This window comes from Saccostrea echinata, unplaced genomic scaffold, assembly GCF_033153115.1.
Source record: "Saccostrea echinata isolate AGI-Se365-2 ecotype Australia unplaced genomic scaffold, CSIRO_AGI_Sech_v1 ptg000002l, whole genome shotgun sequence".
NCBI classification, from domain to species: Eukaryota; Metazoa; Mollusca; class Bivalvia; order Ostreida; family Ostreidae; genus Saccostrea; species Saccostrea echinata.
This window is the reverse complement of record NW_026889751.1, coordinates 1552897-1576585: the sequence shown is the minus strand read 5'-3', so window position 1 is coordinate 1576585 and position 23689 is coordinate 1552897. Positions and strand designations below refer to the sequence as shown.

At 34.2% G+C, this 23689-nt stretch overlaps 1 protein-coding gene across 2 annotated transcripts in view; it reads right to left on the bottom strand.

Moving 5' to 3' along the window:
- LOC133178327 (substance-P receptor-like) overlaps window positions 1-23689 on the bottom strand; it is a 59836-nt gene that overhangs the window by 11489 nt on the left and 24658 nt on the right. The window contains exons 1-3 of one of the 2 annotated variants that reach the window (XM_061313059.1): window positions 14400-14503; window positions 13913-14316; window positions 8192-8631 (exon numbers count right to left, since the gene is read on the bottom strand). In XM_061313059.1, coding sequence (XP_061169043.1) covers window positions 8192-8631; window positions 13913-14234 — 762 coding nt within the window. In that variant the 5' untranslated portion in view covers window positions 14235-14316; window positions 14400-14503. Of the gene's footprint in view, window positions 1-8191; window positions 8632-13912; window positions 14317-14399; window positions 14504-23689 lie in introns of those variants that run through there. The other variant, XM_061313060.1, reaches the window with a different exon arrangement.

Here is a 23689-nt window from a genome sequence, read left to right as displayed (position 1 = left end):
TACCTTGGTCTAATAAATTGTTCGAATACTATAAGTCATTTTTAGTAGATTTCTGTTTGTTCAATCGTTTGTTTGTTTGTTGTTTAACGTCCCTCTTGAGAATTTTTCACTCATATGGAGACGCTACCACTTCCCGGTGGAGAGCTGCAAATTTTGACCTATACTCGGCACTCAGGGCCATTGAGCAGTGAGAGATCTTTTTCGTGCCAGCATCTACTGCGACACGGGACCTCGGTTTATACGGTCTCATCCGAAGGACCGGTCTCCACGTCCCACAGTGGGATTCGAACTCGCGACGTAAGGATCAACTCCTTACTCCGCGACTCTAGAGCGAACGCTCTAATCACTGCGTCACGCGGGGCGACTTGTTCAATCGTATATCAAAGGGCAGATTACTTTTACTGCATAAAACTAACTATGGAATTAGAACTCTTTAGTTTGCAGTGTTTAGAGCTTCCTAAAGGCAAAGTTAAGATATTCGGAAAAAATAAGTCAACCTCGACGTCATAAAGTCAGTGCACATTTAAAAAAAAACCTGTACACTGTAGCTCTCTGTTCGTCCATCCCAATTTTTTCAGACCAGCGAACTACAGATCTGCAATGAAAGCGTATTTCGTTATTGCTTGTCTGTATATCAAAAAGCTGCCCGTTCTACTTTTAAACTAAAGTATAAGTGATATATTTTGTTGTCTTCTGTTATAATATCATTTAGAGTCTCCTAAGGCGTCATTACTTAATCTACATACATGAATAACCGAACTGCTCTTCGGTGCGCCGTAACGTCAACAAATGTCGCCATTTGACGGTGTTGCTATTACATTTCAAATGCTCGGGGAACTGCCAAAAATTAACAAATGCCTTGAAGTTTTACAAATGACGATATGATAGATAGTGATGAAAAAAATTATTTTTTTTACCATTACCCTATCTATTTGATGCTATTATTTCGAAATAATGCTCGTATATTCCCTGATCAATCCATGAATATATGGACGTGCGCTGTAGGACCATACATGTACCCTGTGCACATTCAAGTACTAGTGTAATAAAATTTTATTTTTGCCTATAATTTAACAAAAAAATTAAGATGTCTTTAAATGTGTTTTGTTTGTTTGTTTCTTTGTTGTTTAACGTCCCTCTCGAGAATTTTTCACTCATATGGAGACGCCCTTTAAATATGATATTAAATAAACATTTGCTGAAAATGTCAGCTTAGTGCGCGCAGTATATTTATAAAAACGCAATGTCCACGATTGTACAGGACAGCCCTCGTAAAGTGGCCTTTGATAAACTTAATGTTAAGTTATGATATAACTGTGTGGGTTTCTGTATGTTTGTGTTTAAACATAATTTAATGCATGCAGAGAGAGATTCGCCAAAGTACATACTAGTCTGACCTCGTAAACCCAGGCATACATAGTTACATGTATGTTTTAATTATGACCGCTACAGAAACATTATTACCTCCACAATGTATCAATTTGTAAAAGATTGGCGCCAGCCCTAGTCAAATTAACACTGGCAATCACTGTAGTATTCATGTTAATTACTTCCAAAACTTAAACATTCCCGTCAGACTCTCCGTCAAAAGAAACATTGTTTTACTGAGCTGTTGAAAATACCTTTTTTCCCAATCACAGAAGTGATAGGGAAAGAATACAAAATAGAAATGAAAATTACGTATACTACAGGATGATGTGTATTTAGCAATTTTGTTTCAAAATATCGTATGATTAACAATAAAAATTTTAATTTACCTCATTATTTCCGAAAAGACCACACATACATGTAAGAATGAAAACACACACGTTTTTTTCCCTTAAATTCAGCCCACGGAAAGAGATCGATAAATTTGGGTGGTGCACCATTTTTTGTGAATTTTCTCAACAATTCTGGTTTTGTGACTGAAATTTGGTTGATTGCATGTTGTTTTACGTCCCATTCAAGAATTTTTCACTCATATAGTAGAGACGTCACCATAGCCCGGTGAAGGGCTTCAAATTTAGACCTTTACTCGCCACTCTGGGCCAGTGAGCAGTGAGGGATCTTTATCGTACCAACGCCTACCGTGACACGGGGCCTCGGTTTTTAATGTCTCATCCGAAGGACCCGGAACTTTCACTTCAAAGTGCTGAGCACTTGGCAAAGGAACAGTTGCTACCAATTTTTTATCGACTTGGGTCAGTCGCGGCCGTGATTCAAACACAGGACCTTCCGATCACGGAGCGAGCGCTCTACTGACTGAGCTACCGTGACGGTGAGAGACTAAAATATGAAGCAAGGTTTTATTGAATGTTGCTGGCCCCGAAGCCAGAGGTATTCCACAAAGAAAGTAGACCGACAGAAAAGCGGTGGAAAATGGAGAAAATTCCATGTCCACAAGTAATAACAAGACGACGAAAAGCCAAGCCACCTTGCCTTAATTTTGAATGAATTTTATTTTTTTCCCTTCAAGATGCTACAGTGACTATCATAATTTAACAAATTTTACTCTTACTCTTGAGAGAAATGACAAGATTTTTCTATTGATCATATGTAATAGGTTGTCCCTACCCATTGAAACCAAGATCAACACTTTATGATAAAAATATGCAAGGGAAAGCTCGCAAAGAAACGCTTCGGGGGAACAATACTCTAAAACCGTCCATCTTCGATTTTCTTCTGTTGGACTCCATTACCGATAGCCTTTCGGTCTATGATTTTATGCTATAGAAATGTAATATAGCTTGAATATAAAATAGAGAGGGAAATTGAACATCAAAGTAGAGTTCTAGGCAAAGCTAGCATTTTTGATAGTATCAAGTCAGCGGTGTATTCTAATTAATTAAGCAGTTCTTAAAGGGAAAGAGAACAGAATTTGCACGGCGTGATTTTTATACATTGCGAACTTTTCAAGACGTCTTATCTCGTACACCGTCTATGAAAAGGTTCGGGAAATTTTCAAACAAGACGATACATACCAAGTATTAAGATCCTTGCTTGAGGAAAATATTAGTCGTACCCCAAAGAGAAAGTTCTTAAGAGTCAGAAAAACTTAATAATTCTTTCATCTGTAGCTGTTTGCCGGTCTGCTTGTCAACGGCTTAAAATTTTGATGATTTTAATAAAAAGAATGTAGATGACTGTTTAGATTTGTTTGAACATTGATGCTCTTAATAATAATAAATCGGCTCGCTGCCTATATTTTCTGGGTGGTATATAGGTGTTTTGGTATTTTAGTAGTTTCTGCGGAAAAATAATGTGGTAGTAAATACTTCAACAATGATTAGATTACTAAAGGAAAAGATGTGTGTTAATTCACAACTGTAGAAAGACATTTCCATGAGATAACGTCAGAATAACTTGGAGAAAGTGAAGATTGAACTAAAATGTTTTTTGAAAGGTTTATTTATATGCTCGGACTGGAAAAAGAAATCAAAATTATTGATCCCCCTTTTATAAATGTTTGTACTCCAAAGATTTAAATCTAAGCAAAAGCTACGTACAGCACGTGGCAATAATTGCAGTTTGCTAGGTAGAACATTCCTAACGATAAGTCGTCGATTTTGTACTGCAATAAAAATGTTGCCGTGTGCTCAACGAGAGAATCAGAACTATAAAAAAAATTTCAAAGATTAATAATCGCGCAAGATTAATAAATATTCCACACATTCAGTTTCTCACAGCAATAGGTGGGAAGAGGGGTTGGACTTACATGATCTATAATTTTTAGGCGAGTTATTTGAATAACACTTATCAACCTGAAATCCTTTAGTAAATTAAATTATAATGCATTTTCAGAACTTTTTCTTTTCGTAGACATCTGTTTTCAACACAACATTTGGAACTCGCCTATTACCCACTTTTCGCATCGCTTCTGTTATTTCTGCTCTGACATCTCAACATTTTATGGCAGTTTGACTATGAATACTGAAATAACATTGGAATGTGTAGACACTTTAATAACACGATTAACGACAAACCAAGATGAGATCGATTTTAGTAACATCAATTATACGTACATGATTTTATTTAAGCTGGATATCCCGGAATGTATAATACTGAACTAACTTACTTTTTTTTTTCTTTTTTTTTTTTTTTACAATATTGCGTACATGGTTTTTGATAACACGTTTACTTTACCATATTTGGGTTATTCATATTGAGCATATTTTCATAAAATGATATAGAGTTTTCATGGGAACAAATTTTGCTCCTTTGTTAGCCGACTTGTTTTATATCAACGCTAATGAAGCTGAATTTATTTAAAAAAAAATTCACATGAGAACATTTTTGCTGTGACCTTCAATTTGACATTTTGTTTTGTTTGTTTGTTTATTGTTTAACGTCCCTCTCGAGAATTTTTCACTCATAATTTGACGCCACCACTTGCCTTTGGAGAGCTGCAAATTTTGACCTATACTCGGCACACAGGGCCATTTTGCAGTGAGGGATCTTTTTCGTGCCAGCACCTACTGCGACACCGGACCTCGGTTTATACGGTCTCATCCGAAGGACCGGTCTCCACGTTCCACAGTTGGATTCGAACCCACGAAGTAAGGATCAACTCCTTACTCCGCGACTCTAGAGCGAACGCTCTAACCACTGTGCCACACGGGCGACACAATTTAACATTTGAATACTAGTATATCGACACTTTTATGCTAACAATTTTCATTCATATTTTCATTCGGAGTATCACAGTGAACTCGAAATTAGACCAACATAGTATGCCACATCTGCTTCATGACTTACTGAATATTGACGTTATCGGCAATTTAAGAATTAAACCACATGATAAAGGGAATGATTCAGAAATATTTACGTGAAATATCCACCCTGCATGTCTCCCAACTTAGTCAATACGTTAAAACATATTCTGTGTACGATCAATTTTTAAATCGATCGCAATAGGCTACTGACTTATAAGTTGATGCTACTGGGGTTTTACGGTCTTGTTTACATTAAGGATTTTGCAAATTCGATGACGTTGTTTGCAAATACACCTATCGTTGCATTTTATTTTGAATAACATGTTTCATACCAATTGTTAGACCATTGTTATTAAACTAACTTTGATAAGGATTAATTGTTTTATCTGATCAATAAGAGAACTCATTGCGAATGTGTCCGATAAACAGATGCTTTCTCCTCCTAGGTTCCTGATTTCACCTTTGTTGTTTGTATTGCAGGAACCCACGTTTTGCCTTTTTCAAATTTGTATCATTTATGGGATTTATAAAATTAATCCATGTTTATCTTTAATTTTTCCATTTAATGTCGTGTTTAAAAAAAAAGTACTGCAACAATGTATATGTTGATCATGAAAATGCAACAATATGTAAAATAATGGTTCCAATACAATTAGGATTTTTTAAAACAAATATTTCTGTGGTTATTTTGATTTCATCAATTTTCTAATCGGACTATTATGTGTGTTATGAACCATTAATGAACTTCTAAAATGAAATCTCATTAAATATAAGATGTAGGAGAAAGAATTATCCGGAATCCTATCCCCTCCCTCCCTCCCCCGGGGATGGCCAGAGCTTTGCTAAAATAATCTTTGTTTACAAACTTTCTGAAAGAATAAATCTTTTTAGGAACGGGCCTACAAGACATCTTGGAGAAACTACCTCTGAAAATATACCCTTACCTGGCACAGTATGACGTCCTGTTAGATTTGTTCGTCAAGTACATCTAAGTAACCTTGGACCTTCGAGAGAGATTAACAGACTTTTGATACTTTGGACATCAAATTAAATTATTAACTTGAATTGTTTTTTACTCTCTCACATTTTTTTACGGATTTTCATTTTTTTCTATCAGTATTGAACTATTGTTCCCGCACAGAAATCCTTTATGTGTATATAAATTGAAGTCTTCCGATTAAAAAGGGGTATGTTTTAAATCAATGTCACAATGCCTTCTAAAGTAATTCTGTGAATACCGACTAACAGGGATTTTCCCCTCCATTTTAGGAATGGGACCCAGGCCCTTCGAATTGAGAATTTAACGACATTTTATCACTCATTGGGGAATTTTATTGCATGATGTTTTTCAAGAAATAAACTCTTATGATGAATAAAATTGATCTTTTACTTAATTATTCAGAACTGTTAATCAGAGAATAGACCAATTATATAATATTTTAGCCAAGTTTCTTAAAACTTTGTTCATTTCATTCAGATTTCTAAACCTGGCCATGTTTTTTTTACCAGTTTTTTGATCAAGTCAACTTTGTGGGTTCATTTTTGGGAGAAAAGGAGGGACTTTGAAATTGGGAATGGGGCCTATATTCGGCCCTACACGTGGCAATGGAAAATTCCTGGACTAGTATTTTGACCTTTCCTTGTTAAGGATTTTTGCTTTCTATAATTGACTTTTTTGTTACCTTAATCAAATAGATCATGAATTGGTCCTACTTGCATCGAGTTCATATGGGAAAGTTCTAGCAAATTGTAATCGCTTTACCTAATGATGTTTAATGCTACGTTTGCTTTCTACTTTTAAGTTACCGAGAAGTCAGAAATGCGAAAACTCTATTCATAAACGTCAAATAAGCCTTGTGCTCGAATAAGATTTTAAAAAATGGTGAATTTGGGAAAAAAATAATTAAAAAATTCCAGTATCACTATATCTGCAAAATCAGACCAGATATCCTTATACAATACAATATGCAAATCATTAACGATGAATGGCAGTTAGGCTTAGTAAAACAAGTCAACGAGAACCAATCTACGATTCATTGCTTGCATCAAATCAATATAATGCATTTATGCAAAAAGTTGGCAAGTCTAAATAAAAAGTGAAATTGTCTTCACCGAAAGTGCATAACTCGCATTAATCAAAGTACTGAAAGGCGGTTAGGATACCCTTTGCATGAAATGATATTAAAGAACATAAAGCTGTTGTTCAGTGTCATCATAGAAGACTGATAGATTGAATGTTGTTTTACTTCCCGTTCAAGAATTTCTTCACACATATAGAGACGTCACAATATACATGTACCGGTGAAGGGATTCAAATTTATACCTTAACTTGGCACTGAGGGCCAGTGAGCAGTGAGGGATCTTTATCGTGCCAATGCCTGTCGTGACACGGGGCCTCGGTTTTCAGGGTCTCATCCGAAGGATCTGCAACTTTCAAGTGCCGATCGCTTGGCAAAGGAACAATTGCGACCTATTTTTATCTACTTAGGTCAGTCGCTGCAGGGGCTTGAACTCACGACCTTCCGATCACGAAGCGAGCGCTCTACCGAATGAGCTACCCTGACGGTTCACAAGAGAAGAAGCAGACATTCCGAACTTGCAGACATTCCGAACTAAATGACAAGACCAAAAACATCCCATTCGTACACAAGACATCATTTTTTATCGATTGATGTCACAAATACATGTTTACAAATATCAAAACGTGATTTCTTGAGTTTGAAAGACAGAAAATGCAATTTTTAAAATTCACTTTCGATAGCGACCGGAAGTGCTCGGGCCGAAAAAAAATGTAAATTGATTTAGATTTTTCTGTTATGCTCTATGGTTTCTGTAAATCAGGTAATTGTTAGGGTGCTATCACACAAGTAAAAAAGAAAAAAAATAATAATTCAATTTTTTTTTAGATTTATGAATTTGGAGTAGCTGCAGGCCTTTTTATTCAAAATCATATTGAAGCATCCTCATGTTGTATAGATTCAAAGACCCCTTAAAGTGAGGACTGGAATAATATGGTTTCACAACTTCTCATTTGAATTTAAAGGAGAATAATTTTTTTAATGATTACTCTTCTAAATTCCAGGACGAAAGTTACTCAGGTGAGCGTTGTGGCCCATGCGCCTTTTGTCAATTGATTTGCCATGGTGTCTTGGAATATTTGTAACCAAAGATGGGGCACAGCAACATTTCTAGAATTTTACACATTATTTGGTCAAATAACTCTAATACTATGTTTTAAATCATCAGTTCTTGAAAAGTATTACATCATGGGGTGTGCCACCCATCTCCTACACTATGAGGAATACTACACCTTGTCAGCTGATGCACCCTGAAAACTTTTTATACATGTATAGTTTGATTTTTTGCTTTTTCTGAAATTTTCTAGGCCCCTAGGCCTCTATTTAAATTTATATCAAACATAAATTGTTAAATGGGTGTTAAATAAGCTATAAAGCTTTGCAATGTATATATACAGAAAATGGAATCATTCATTATTATACCTTTCTCTTTGTTTTAGCCTGCTGTTCGTCTCTTTTGTCCATAATTTCTCCTGGAATATGTGTCGTCTTAAGTTTAAGTATAATGACTCCATACGCAATGGACATTACCACCATTGGAATAAAATACAGCACCACAGAAACTGACACAAAGTAAGCTGTCCTCAAGGGCATTGTGTATCGTGTGACATTACCCACTACTTCTATTTCAACCGGCCAATTATCGTCACACCAAAGTTCCGTATGGTCCATCCATTCTCGTGTTTTTAGTTGTCGGAAGAAGAGCACAGGTATACCCACAATTATTGAGAAGATCCAGATGATGACTAGAGAAATGCTAGCTCTTCTTTCTGTCATCCGGGCTCTTAATGCAAAAACGATTCCGAAGAATCGATCATATGCAATCTGTGTGAGGGAAAGCACACTTGCCACAAGGGAAAGAACTGGAAAAAAAGAAACTCAGTGATAATTTATATATGTTAGGAAATTTCACAAAAACTTTTTCCCGAGAGAAGTTTTAAAACCACTACAGAATCCACTGTCAAGGAAATACCACACTGTTGTGTAGTCATTTTTGAAAATGTCTCCCTTTTAAACCCACGTTGTAAATGAAGGATTTGACAAGTAGTGTATATTCAGTGTGTAGGGCAGACTCAGATTTGGATAGTGAAAGACTTGCCATTGCTTGAGTAATATGCTTTTAAGAAAAGCTTTAATCTAATACTGAAGCTGTGAAATACAAATGTAGGTTACATGCAGCGTATAAAATATTTGGTATCATTAAATATTTACATTTCCAAATATTTTTCCTTAAGATTCTTTGCAAATTAGAAAAAATTCAGGTTCTCATGAACTACCGTGGGATGAGTAAGAATATTTCCATTATGATGTGACTGGTCAAAAAATAGTGCAAATTTTTTTTCTTCAAAAATGATCGTTGAATGACAAAAATATGTGGCAAGTCATCAGAAAAATAATGTAAATATAACATATGAATTTAATTTTTGAGAATTCATGAGGTACATGAACTACAACACTTCACGCCTGCATATTTATCATGAAGCGCTAATGCGCTTCATGAAAGCTGGCGTGAAGCGTCGTAGTTCATATCCTCATGAATTCTCAAAATTAAATTCATCGCTTAAATAACCATTGTATCTTTGAAGTCAACATTTTTTGAAAATTTCGTCGATGTTGGACTTGTTATCTTATGAAAATGACACCCCTACCCTTCTGTGAGTTATTCTAACATGGTCACTCATCTGGAAAATACAGCTCGCGTTCAGAAATATGATCATCAATAAGCACCCTTTGGTGCAAGGTCTATAAGCATTCATATTCGTAAATGACTTGTTTAATAACAACTTTATTATGTTAAAAAAGGCCCCAAGAATATGAAACACTTAAGTCAAAATCTGTACGTTGCGCTGAAATGATGTAGATATCAAACAGTCCAAAATAAAAATATTATTGATCACTGCAATACCAATGTTCGTTAGACTCTAAGTGTAAAGACTTACAGGTTATTTAAAAAAAATTGACTTGAGTCCGTTTCGCGGTCTTGGGGCCTCATTTCCCGAGTATACTCTAAGCGTAGATTCTTGACAGCGACGAAGTAAAGAAGGATAATACTGATTAAATAAATTCAACGTGACTTTTATTCAGATTAAAGTACTGTTATCGAGATACTTGCGCTTTTTGTGATTTTAATAATTTAGAGGTTTTAGTGATTGGCGGAAGCCAATCATAAATTAATGATTCTGTCCAAGGCATTTGGCAAATTATTCATTTGAACTTACTCCTACTAGACACATGATCCCATATTTGGTGTTTTCCTGCTTACGATTCGTTTTGGTCGCCCGCGTGGCGCAGTGGTTAGAGCATTTGCTCTAGAGTCGCGGAGAAAGGAGTTGATCCATCCGTCGCGGGTACGAATCCCACTGGAACGTGGAGACCGGTGTTGTATAGTGAAACTCCCCCCATATTGAGACTTCCCCCGGAAGACTGGCTATATAGTGAGACTTCCTCCCGGAAGACCGTATAAACCAAGGTCCCGCGTTGCAGTAGGTGCTGGCACGAAAAAAATCCCTCGCTGCCCAATGGTCCTAAGTACCGAGTATAGGTCTAAATTTGAAACCTCGTTGCGTCTCAATACAAGACATAAGTGATAAATTCTCGGAGGGAACAAACAAACAAACGATTGGTTTATTAACTGGATTTATGAGATTGATCACTACTCGTTATCTTCACCTGTTACATTTAAAAAAAGTGAGAAGGAGTTAATATACGAGTTTTGCACTGCCAATTTTCAAGAGGAAAACTTTTTCTCTATATTCATTTGATTTCATGACAACATTTTTACGATATATTTATTCTTAACAATGTTGGTTCTGTTGGTAGAACCCCCGGTATAAAATAAAATTAATTCGGGAATTTTTTATTTTATAGCTTCTTATATATGTAGTAAGCTGTTCAAAATATGACAGGGGGCGCAGATGGAATTCAAACTTAAAGATAAGGTAAGATGATAAGATAATATTCATTTAAAGTCGGGTAAGACAAGAAGAAACATTAGCTCTAAAGAGCTATTTTCCGACTACTTCTACATGATAGATGTATCGTGTTTAAAAAATAAAGGCGCGAATGTTGAGGAGGGGGAGGGGTGAATTATTATTACATGTACATAGTTTTGTAGTGAATGTATTACTTATTACACTGACTTCAACCGATCTTAAGCCAGGATTTCATCGAAAAATCATCACAGTTGGGGTAATATCATTGTGAACAAATATTTTACTAAGTACAACCAGATGTTTTGTTTTGCCTAGTTCTCACAGTGCTAGTCACACCGAATGTGCTTTCAAAATACCGTATCGTATTTTTGAAAAGTCTAACAATAATAAATAGCAAACATGTGTATATATGCACGAAAATGTAATAATATTTTTTTTCCTTAAGAATTTACTTCCTTGATTTATATGGAAAAGGGTGAATGGCAAAAGCTAGATATCTAGTAAACCCGGAGTTTCAAAAACAGCTGTCAGGCACGCTAGCTACTGCAGTGAAGAGTGTAATGGATTTGTTTCCGTATACTAGAGACATTCTTTATGAGAAGGAGGTCAAAAGATACTTTAGATAATTATAGGCATACACTTGCAGTCAGTTTCCTGTAGGGAAAAATCGCAGGTTTAATGCAGCACTATATTTATGATTAATGAAGGAATACATGTATATTAGTAGATCGGATGATGTGTCAGAAGAAAAAATGTTTTAAACACTTTGTGTTCCTTAAGGCCTAGAGGCATCTTTTTTCTAAACAATCATAGATGAATTTGAGAAAGGTTTGCAACATTTTACAATATGTTAATCGTTAAATTGATAAAGTTGCTACGTCTTTTTTGTTGATCTCCACTTAGAGCTGATCATTGAAATGTTTTCTTCTTTGCGTTATCGTCATATATTCATATTTTCTAAATTTTTAATTCGGGTAAGTGGCAAAGATCATAATTATAATGTTCTAATGAGCATCGTCATTTTGGTTTAAATAGACCGTTAAATAGGACTACCGGTTAATTGTCAACTCCAATGAAGTCAACAGTCCATTATATTGACAAATGAATATCGGTTTCAGCGAACACATTAATCTGATAATTTTATTGATTTTCTCAATTATTTTTTTTTTCGCAACAATTTATATCTGAAATTAAAAATATGAAACTTAATCACCTGATGGAAACGCAACAAGCTAAATACTTGTTTTTTTTATCCGTAAACAAATCGTTTCAAATTATATTTATTATGTGCGTGCATGTAAGCATTTAATTGTATTCTGTTCACCGTGTTGTTCCAGTAAATGCACAATGTAGCAGTTCTCTCTCAATATCTCCAACTGTTTCACTCTCTATACATTTATGTTCTATAGGTGCCCGTGGTTTTGTTGAATGCTGCTCTTATTGCTTTGACAGATATACCACTGTCAATAGGAAGGTCATTATACAGCCTAGAGAATGCTTCACATGGAAAACAAGCTGTACAGAATCAATGTATTTTAAAACGAGAACAGATGTAAGAAGCGAGAAAGTCTTTGTAAGCAATACGATACTGGTTAAGTGGCTCTAATAATTTGAAGAGAGCTTGTTTAGGATACCAGATGCTATCATATTTTTTTCCTAGCGCAGTTGCATTTTTGTTGCTTCCTATTACCCTTTTCTTTATTTACAAGATTCTTAACGACTCTTGCTAGTAAAAATACACCATGCAAAAATATTTGGTAACTAGTGGCATTATAATCATAGCTAAATAACTGTATCTTTTTCATTGCTTTACATTCGAGACCATAAAACAGGTTTATGTTGCCAATTATGATTTTACGACGTGCCAGTTTCAATTGTAATGGAGGGCAACTACTATTACTCTTTTTAATTTTTTATTTATCTAGAGCTGGGATAATGAATGACGTCACCAAGAATCACATTGAACTATGTATAAAGCTAACAATCTTAAACAACTATTATACTTATTTTGATTTTTTTTTACATTAACCAGCAACAATGCAAATTAACGCACGATGAAACAGATATAAGGCGCTTACCAAAGCTAAGGCGAATGGTTAATTACAATGTGATTCTTGGTGACGTCATTCATTATCGCAGCTCTAGATAGATTTCAAAATGTTTAAGAAAAAACAATTTTTCTTTCCAGGAATCTTACATCAAAAACTCAGAAGCAGCATTTATATTTTTTGTTACCCAAAACTGCAAATCCTCTAATTCCAAAGGAATTTACAGAGGGACTGAAAAGTCTTCTACGAAAGCAAAAATGTTGAAGCACGGAGCTATTGATCAGTTGTTTATCTAAACAGTAACTAGATCAGATGTATCTAACTAAAGATGACAAAAAAATATGCTTAATTACACATTACATTATCTACACTGTACTTCCATCGAAATAGTTATATAAATGATACCTTAGTAAACTTTTATTTGCAAATAATGATAAATTGAACACTTTATATTGATAATAAATCTTTAGGGCTTGTAGTATAGGAATCAGCCTCTCCATCTTGTTGTTCATCATTCTAGTCAGGCTCATTATTTTATAGTAGAAGATCATTAGACGCAAGGTCATGCTCTGCAGAAAGGTATCATGTTGTAAATTTTGAATTTACTAGGGGGAGGTAAATGCAAAATTTACAAGTTATCATGTTGTAAATTTTGCATTTACCTCCCCCTAGTAAATTCAAAATTTTCAAAATTTACAACATGATAAAGGTATCATAAAGTGTTAGCAATGGACTAAGGTCGTATGGACAAAGTTACAGAGTCCCAAAGTGAAAATTTTTCATCCTGGTCAGAAATCTGTCGCACAGCTCAGTTCCGGTACTTACTGCATGCTATCGTGTCTCATTACCATAAAGCAGTGAAAACTTACACATTCTTGATCCAAAAGTGGATATGTCAAGACCCTAATCTGGGTTATATGTTGGAAAGGATATATGATTATGAAAATTTTCTTGTAGGGCCTAAACACTTAAAGTACTGGAAGCTAAATAAATACTCTGCACAAAGGATTTTTATCATGACATTTTTTTTATTTATTCGTAAGAGGGTTTGTTTCGACCTAGAATGAGGTCATGTATTTAAGTCTAGGCCACAAATTTCTAAAGTAAAAGATTCAGTTGGTAAAATGATAATTATTTAAGTCTTTGTTAAAGCTTATGCCTACCTTTTGTGAATGTATTCACCTTACAGAAGAATGCTCCAAGAATCCACCCCTCGGTGAGGTTGTCAACTACTGTGACCCAGGTACAAGTTAAAGTAACCATTAGATCCGCCACCGCTAAATTCACTATATAATAATTTGTAACGGTCTTCATAGTTTTGTTGTTCATTACAATTACAATTATCAAAACATTTCCAATGAGAGAAAGTACAGTGATGATCCCATATATTATAGATTTCACAATGATTTCCCAAACTGGTACTTCTTTTATTTCTCCAACATATGGTAAAAAACGGAAGTCGTCTAAACCTGTAAAATTTTCCATCGGGATCAGACTTTTGGACTTTCTCCTGTTCCCAAGTTCAATGTCTCCTCCACATTCTTGAATGAACGGCAATCAATTCCGGCTGAAATATACAGTGATTAGGTATGAGAGTCGATCACTGAATAAAAACACTTGTGAAGACAAGGGCTGGACGTGCACAAATACCCTATTCAGAGCGATCATTAACAGTTCCTCGTTTTATCATAACACGATTCCGTTCTCGATGTGCTTACTTTAGTCTGAAACTAATTAAATTTCAGCGTCTGAAAAGCGAACAACAACAAAAATAAAAGCTTGATAGGCCAATTATCCATAACAGTAATTCTAGTCGATGTTTTTATTGGAATGGCCTGGTCTACCACAAATGCACATACAATATATTTTGATATGAAATGTGTTTATAATAGTTTGTAAAAAAAAAAAAAAAAAAAAAAAAAAAACTATTTCTAAGATAAACTGCGTTTATTGTAAGAAAATCCTTGTTCTGTTATGAAAATCATGGGTAAAACAATAATTGAGCGGATTAATAAGTAAGACAATAATATTTGAACGACATTTGTGGATTATTAAGCAAAACTTTTGGACATTACCGAGGATATTTCATAGAAAATTTGAAAATATGAGCGGATATTTTCTTAGAACATCTTTTAATACGAAACTTATAATACATTGCTATCTGCTCATCAACTGGGAGGTCGAGCTAGGATTTATTTTTAAGACCAAGGATTATGATCATTAAATTTTTATAGTTACCACCTCTGATAAAATCTGTATTCTTACTATACTACGAGCAGTATATATACATCCCCTGGCTTTCAGAATTGATATAATTCAATTATCGTTGACCTGTAATTAAATGTGCGCTTTTATCCCCCCTATTATAAAGTAATAGTCTACGTAGTTTCACCCGTAAGAATTTCCTTTGTCTTTCTACCTTTCTTATCCACTAAAAATGTCCATTTACATGTATTAAGGATACACCAAAGGTTTCCAAATGCCGGAATTTAATTTGCATATAATTCTTTCATTATCAAAGATAACATAATAAATGTATATATCATTTGAAAGCTTGTTAAATTTACTATTTAATTATCCTAATTTAAACTTTAATTAATAATTTATTTAAAAATTATTTAAATATTAATGTAAATTTTAGTACAAAAATATTTTATAAATCAACTTTTTTGTATTTAACCCCTCAAAGTGGTAATTTTGCATCAAGGTAGATTAAAGATTGAACTTAAAAACCGTATCTCAGATTTTTGATAAATCTTCTAATTCAAAAGTTACAGCCATTTGTCCTTCAATGTTAACAATTTATTAGCCTAATTTAACATTTCCCTCAATAATTCCAAAACTAAGCTAGATATCAAAAATCTGAGATACGGTTTTGTGAACACACATTTGAAAAGTAACCCATCCAATTTTCAGAGAAATTGGTCTATAAATAAGGGAGCTGAATCCTTTGAAATAATACCACAAACTGTCTGATCTTACTTTACAGTAGAGGGCAAAAACCCATTACACAACAAAATCTGCCAAAGCTAGGAATATATGACACCTTTGAGATTCAGCTTTGGATACCTGTCACTTAGCCATATTTTCCATGCATATTCACAAGAATGGGAGGTTCTTTTCTGTATTTAGATGCTTTTAATTAAGTAAAATAGGTTCAATTCTGAATCAGAAAGATTTCCCGGCAAAATGGCAAGAGCTAAGCTCCACCTCCTATTTTATGGTCATCAGTGATCTGTTAGATCTTCTTCTCTAAATCTAGAGTCCCTGTAGTTTAATTACTGATAACCTCTGTGTGGCTAGTGAAGAATTCCTCAAGTGGTCACAGTGATTTATTGCGTCTTTCATGAGCAGGCAGTCACAGATCAAATCAGAAGCTTCAATAACGGAACATTCACATGTGGTAGTGTTTATGTTTCATTATTGTTAAATAATTAGAAAACCATTTCATAATTACCAAAAATTTTGCATGCATTATAAAGCAGTGATTAACTCCTTTTTCTTAGCCAAAAATCTCAAAATTATTGAAAATCTTGAAAAAAAGCCTTTGGTGTATCCTTAAAAATCCGTTCAGATCAAAAATCTCTCTGCATGAAGCAATAACATGTTCCCATCCCCTGTGAATTTTTAAGCATTTAGGAATACACCAGATACTCGTACAACTTAAGTACTGAGCCCAAATAATGACGGAGACAGTCTCAAAAATACATGAGTTTCGCTATTCCAATGTCCTGCGATACCACACAAAATACAGACCATTGACTATGCATTACTCTGATCATCGGGAGACGTTGGGCTTCCAAGCAACATTTCATCATGAACCCAACTTTCTTTACACAGGCACACTGATTTTAGCTCTACTGGTCAGAGACCAGAGGTTAGATGTCTATAAATACACCTCGTACAGTTTTAGACCAAGTTAGATTTCAATAAAATTTAGTAAACAAGTAAACACACAAAAATGGTTTGGGGTTTTGACGAAAGCTCTTGCCATGGTTAATATAAGATTCGAAGTAGATGGAAATGTTACTCCTGCATCTTTTAATGTAATTTCAATATAAAACTTGGTACTAGAATAAACCAAGGATCACAAATCTGGGTGTTGCCAAGTTTTAAATGCAGGCGCTTCTTTTCCTTTATCTATAAGTAGTAAAGATACAGTCTCCGCAGAAACTTCTGATTGAGTTTAGTTTCGTATTTCATTCTAAATCTTATGAAAAGTTAGTAGCTGCACTAAAATGTCCTCTTTAGATAAGTTTAAAAAATAACACTACTACCCTCAAAATGCACACAAATTATTTCATTATTAAATTATTATAGCCAAAAAAAAAAAAACAAAAAACAAAAAAAAAAAAAAACAAACAAACAAAAAAGAAAACAAAACACCAGAAACAAATATTGGGTTTTGCAATTTTTACTATCCTGTGCCACCTTTCTCATATAGTTTTTCCCGACAAATCAAACGTGCCAAAGAATTGAAAGTATGAACACCATTGTGAACTGATTTTGACAGTGGTTGAAGCAAAGCTTTTAAACAATTAATCTATGTCTCTTCCCTGCATTCAGGCCTGGCCCCATTCATCTTAATTTATTCTTTGAAAATGGAAGCAAAGACAATTGGAGTGAATAAAAAAAATACTAAAGTATTTCTGAGATGCTTCAATTGGATTTCTTTACGTTTTAAAATAATAGCAAAATTTAGTTGACAAAGATTTCAAATTTTAAAATTTTATTTTGTTTTTTCTTAATTTTTAGAATTGTTCAAAGAGAGAAACTGATTCCGATATTTCTGTTACGCGAGAGTTCATAATGAAATAGTAATTAGATCGAACAGATACTAAGAAGTGTCGATAACTTCCACTTTGACTTATGTATATACAAGTACGTACATGCATATATTACACGTAAGGATCACATCCAAACCACCTACCAGTTCAACGATCTTGTTCACAGATTCCCGGACAAAGGAGAAAAACAATGTTGCATGTAATTATGTGAACTCTAAGCAATGGGGGGGGGGGGGGGGGGTTGGAATTAGAGTGGAATTCAACTTTTTCTGCATTATGGATTTTTGTCACAGGGACTTGGCGTTTTTTAATGTTATTATTATAGTATGGAGAATTTTTTATTTATAAAAAGAAAGGTTAAAAAGTCAAGCGCCTGTGGATTTTGTTTACAAGAGATAATTCCAGCATGTTCATTTCATTTCTACAAATCTATATAAAACACTATGTTTTAAATGTTGCATACTTTAAACGAATTGGTTCAGATAATAAGCAACATTCTGACAAAGATTCGAAAATATTATGTCATTCTTTGAATCTAAATTCATAATGTTTTATCCTCGTCTTTTTTCTTTGCAATTCCTTAATATATAAATTTACTCAAAGTGTACATTTATGATCCACAAATTAACTGACTTGAGTGCATCGCAATTAAATTTTCCCTCGCATTTTGCTTCCTAAGTGCAAATCATTAGTCTCCTGATATTAGAAGGAAAAATTCGTTTAAGCGAACAAAAAAACAATTCTTAAAGCAAATTTGATGTGTGGAGATCGCTTATCAACGGAGGGTTGTGCGCTTCTTGTAAAAGCCGTGCATTTCGTGATCAATTACTATGTATTGGCTGTCTTAGTAGGAACCAATTAATTATTCATCTCTCTGAATAAAGATAGCAATTAGTGAAAATTAGATGGTTAAATTTAATGAACTTTCAATAAAGTCCTATCGTCAGCGTCGTCTCAGCGGATCCACACAGCTATGTGATGTAGAATCGTGTTACGTCGGTGTGATTCCATACATCTGCTTCTGAAGTTTTTCCAATATCTTTAGAGATCTGCTAAATGAAACAATGATCATATATCATGTTGCTAAAGGAATTTAAGATCTTTCCTTTTGCTTTTTAAACAATTGAAGTCCTCGACAACTTTTTGGACGTTGTGTAATTGATAAGTTTCCACGTTCTCGCCTCCCACGTTAATGACGATTTATGGTGAAGATAAGCTGTGACGTATTCTGTGTCTTCTCTGTATCAAATAAGGAGATAACCGGAGTGGATTTGTATTATTTATTTAGATTTGTCGAAACTAATTAAAAAAAACTATTTCTATACATGATTTGAAGATATATAGATTTTAAGTACTTTTTAAGTACTTTATGTACTTAAATACATATATATATATATATAGAGAGAGAGAGAGAGAGTTCATTTGATATTCTTTCAATGAATATAACTGCAGAGGTAGAAAAGTTTTCAATTACATGACCCCCTACCCCCCCCCCCCCCAATATAACCTCAAAAATTGCAATGTACACCTGAAGAAATATTGATAAATGTTTAATCTATTTATTCTATAAATAGATTTATAGATTAAAGATTTATTCATGTTTAGTCTATTAATAATTAATTGACTCAGCATAATAAACCAATGGTTCAGATTTCTACGTCTATGTTTTATAATGGATACAGCGCTAGTCCATCTTTCTTTTTAAAAGATAAGATTGTGCTGTATATATTTATCTTCTTTTCTAAAAGTGCTTAACCAGAATCTATGGATGAATTAGTATAGAAATATTATGATTTTCGTGTTCTAAGTCCCCTGAGGCCTGATGATTACAGCTAATACCATCATAATCCATGCAATTGTCCTTCTGGACAACTATGCGTCAAACTGTTTTGCATGCCTATAATAAGCAGTCATTTCTCCAAACAAACTTCATGACCAATGGGCACAGGATTCTGCCCCAGGGTGTGGCTAAGTTGGTTAAACTATATATTACAAGAAAACATACCACTTTTGAAAATCTCTTTTTCTTATGGATAAGGAGCAGTCTGTTTGATTATAATGAGCGGATTCTCTACAAAAATATGAAATACATGTCCCTAAGGTCCAGGGTCTTGTCTCAGGGTGGGGCTAAGTTGATCAATGTAAGTGGAAAAGTGTCCATTCTGAAGATGACCGTCCCACTGTTTCATATGCTGTTTCATATATTGAACATAAATTACAACTTTGAAAATCAGGGATATCGAGCAGAATTGGTTGCTTGATGATAATGAGTACTTAGTCTTCTATTGAAGTCGCGAAATATATGTCCCCTAGGTCCAGGACCTAGGCCCCAGGAATGGGACTAAGTTTATCCTATATTTAAAATTAATTACGCGTCTGAAATTTCTCATTTTCATGACTGGAAATTTGTCATGCAAATTATGTGCTTGATTGTAAAGGCATTTAGCCTTCTACCAAAATTGTAAAATTCGGGTCCTTGGAGTCAGGGATTTGAACTTGGCCACTGTTCATTAATTGAACTTATCTAAGGAATTCATTTTATTGGAAATTATGTTTTTAAACATGGACCTGAAGAAGGCAAAATATTTGCGTGATATAATGAGCAGTGGGCACTCCAACAAATTGGTGAAAAGCAAGACACCTGGTCCAGGTTTCACACTAAGGATAGAGTCAATTTGGTCATACTTTGAAATATTTATTGTACTTCAAATGATATTCCTTAATTTAGCAAATATACTGTATTCACGATGACAATACACCATAGACCTTTATGAAATTGTGAATTTGGTCTCTAAGCCTCAGGCCCTATGATGGGGCCAAACTGATCTTCTTTACTCCAGAAATTCTTGGAGACGTCATGCAATATGATTATGATTCATATCTGTAAATTGTATTTCATATAACTTGACTCCAGAGGTCCAGTTCCAAATGAGACTAGACTGGTCATAGCCTAAGAAACTCATAGTATTATAATAGCCGCTGAACTTCTTATTTACCACGAAATGCAATATTCAACGTTATGTTGAAATCATCAGATACTTGCACGCAATTTTTAAATGCTTCTGCCCCTGCAGTACATATTAAGCAAATCACAAGACGTAAACACAGGCGAGTGTTTTTTGCATACAAGCCGCTTTTAAACTCATGTAATTTTTATCCTTCAGGCCATCTTCAAAAAAGTGTTTGGTTGCCCTCTTCTGACCGACTGGCTGAAAATGGCCCGACTCGGAACTTTTTTTTGACCTCCAGCAATTATTTTTGTATGCATTCTAGGAGAGAGGTTTTGAAAATTCGGCATTGAAAGTGAAAATTTCTGAAAAAAAATTCTCACCTACCTATCGACCCAGTTTTTTCATCCTGAATCGGGAGAGAGGGCATACAAACATTATTTTAAAGTTGACCTTATAAAACGCTTTTTGGAATATATGATAATATTTTATTTTGAGATGTGCTTGGCTAATTTTTTTGATTTACTGATATGCGTTTTTTCAAAAAAAAAAAAAAAAAAAAAAAAAAAAAAAAAGATAATACAAAATGAGATTATACACAAACGCAACAAAACACTGTAATCGCCTTTTTTGTCATTGAAATGTATTGATCCTGTAGTGCTGTCCCGGGATGAACCGGAGGTGTATTAAAGTTCACTCTTAATTGAATATACACTTCAAAAGGAAATATACTTGCATATGAATTTGAGAGACTGAAAGCTTGATATCCTTTGGGTTCAGGAATAATAAGAATTTAAGAATTTTCATTTTATGCTTTAAAAGAACTTGGACCTCTGTTATGGTTCAGTGGTCCGTTGAATAAGTAAGTTATCTATCGATGAAACCATATTAGTATAACGATTTGTTCTTTGATTTCTGTCATTTTCCCCATTATATTTCTATGATATTTTGGACACCTCTCCCTGTCTCGTTGGGCTATGCCAAGAGAGTAAGGATTTTTGATACAGGGTTTTATTCCTTAATTTAAACAGGTTCCTCTTTTCCTTTCTTTCCGATATGTTGAAAATAAAGGAATACTCAAGTCAAACCCGCTTAATATGAAAGGAGGAAAATGTAAATAAACCGATAGACATGTCTACACATTTCAGATGGTAGAAAGGTTCATTGATATATAAATTATATATTCATGTGACAAAAAGTAAAATTACGTCATATTTTGATCCGCTAAAGTATGATGCATCGAAGGTGTTTTTGCCTTCTCTGTACTCAGATTATTAATCACAGTACCCAAGCATTTCATATCCTATAATTTAATAAATGCAATTTCCGTGACAGAAGTTATCTCGAGCCCACACTAAGGTATTGGCCATGCATGTTTCAGGACATTTACCGTTCGCCAGCCACTTGCCTTCGATACGTTGAGACAATTAGGAACGATAGAATATAAAGCAAACGTAGAATGAAAATGGGTCTTTTGAGAGTCGTGGTAAAGTATTCAGAAAATTCAACACGCAAAAACAAAATTCAGAAGACTTCATTTATAGAAACCTTGATTCTGTTTATTGTATTTATATTTTAGCTAAAAGTACAGTAAAATGTCTTTAAGACCCGAAAGACTGCAAAATTTAAGACAATTTGGAAATCCATGGCATTGCTTTAAGAGACACATTCTATCTGGATAGAAAGAAAAAAAAATTGCATACAAATGAATTTTTCTTTTTGTAGACAAAGGCATGGTAATTCCGAAAATTGTAAAAATGAAAAAAAAACAACAACTCTGATCTCTTGGTAAAACAAGATACCCATGGGCCACATCGCTCACCAGAGCACATTGGCTAGCAAAACGCGGAGCCCTTCTCTTCGTGTGGGCGTCAATATATTTGAATCTACATTACATGAGGATGCTTCTTATTGTGGCATATTTCTGCCCCCCCCCCCCCCTACATGCAAGATAAATTATGTTAACATGCAACATAATTATGTAGACATGCGACTTATTTATGTCAACATGCAAAATAATTATGTTGACATGCAAATTACCAATCTCTTTAGAGAATCTAATTTTAATGCTGGTTAACTTACTTACTAACGCCATTATATTACATCATACAAGCAAGATACAACAGGATTATGTTGACATGCGACTTATTTATGTTAACATGCTAGATAATTATGTAGACATGCGACTTTTTTATGTCAACATGCAAGATAATAATGTAGACATGCAACTTATTTATGTCAACATGCAAGATAATTATGTAGACATGCAACTAGATAAATATGTTAACATGCGAGTTAATTATATTAACATGCAACTTGTTATCTTGCATGTTGACGTAAATACATTATATGTTAAAATATAACTCACATGATAACATATATAAGTCGCATGTTGACATAAATAAGTTGTTGGTTGACATAAATAAGTCGCATGTCTACATTATAATGTTGCATGTTAACATAATAAGTCACGTGTTGATATAAATATCTTGCATGTTAACATAATTATCTTGCATGTAAACATAAATAAGTCGCACGTCAACATAATTCTGTTGCAGCTTGCTTGTTTGATGTCGTATACTGGCGTTAGTAAGTAATTTTACCAACATTAAAATTAAATTCTCAATTGTAGATTGATAACCTGCATGTCAACATTATGATTTTGCATGTTGACATAATTGTCTTGCATGTTGATATATTTTTCTTGCATGTTAACATAATTTATCTTGCATGTAGGTGGCAGAAATATGCCACCATAGCTTCTATATTTATATGACTAATCATTGCTTTGAAGATTTTTAAAAAAGGATTTTCCCTTTATATTCTAATGTATAACTTTGATCGCCCATTGTGGCCCCTTCCTACCCCTGAAGGTCATGATTTGAACATACTTGAAGTTACACTACCTGAGGATGCTTTTATCTAATGGCTTTGCTGTTCTTGAGAAGATTTTTAAAGATTTTCCTATGTATTCAAATGTAAAATTTGATTTCCAATTGTGGCCCCTCCCTGCCCCCGAGAGTCATGATTTGAACAAATTTATATCTACATGTACATTACCTAAAGATGCTTACATATAAATATGATGAAACATAGCTTTGCTGTTCTTGAGAAGAATAATGTTCCTATGTTTTCCCAAGTAAAACTTTGATCGCCCATTGTAGCCCCACCCTAACACCGGGGTCATGATTTGAACAAACCTGAG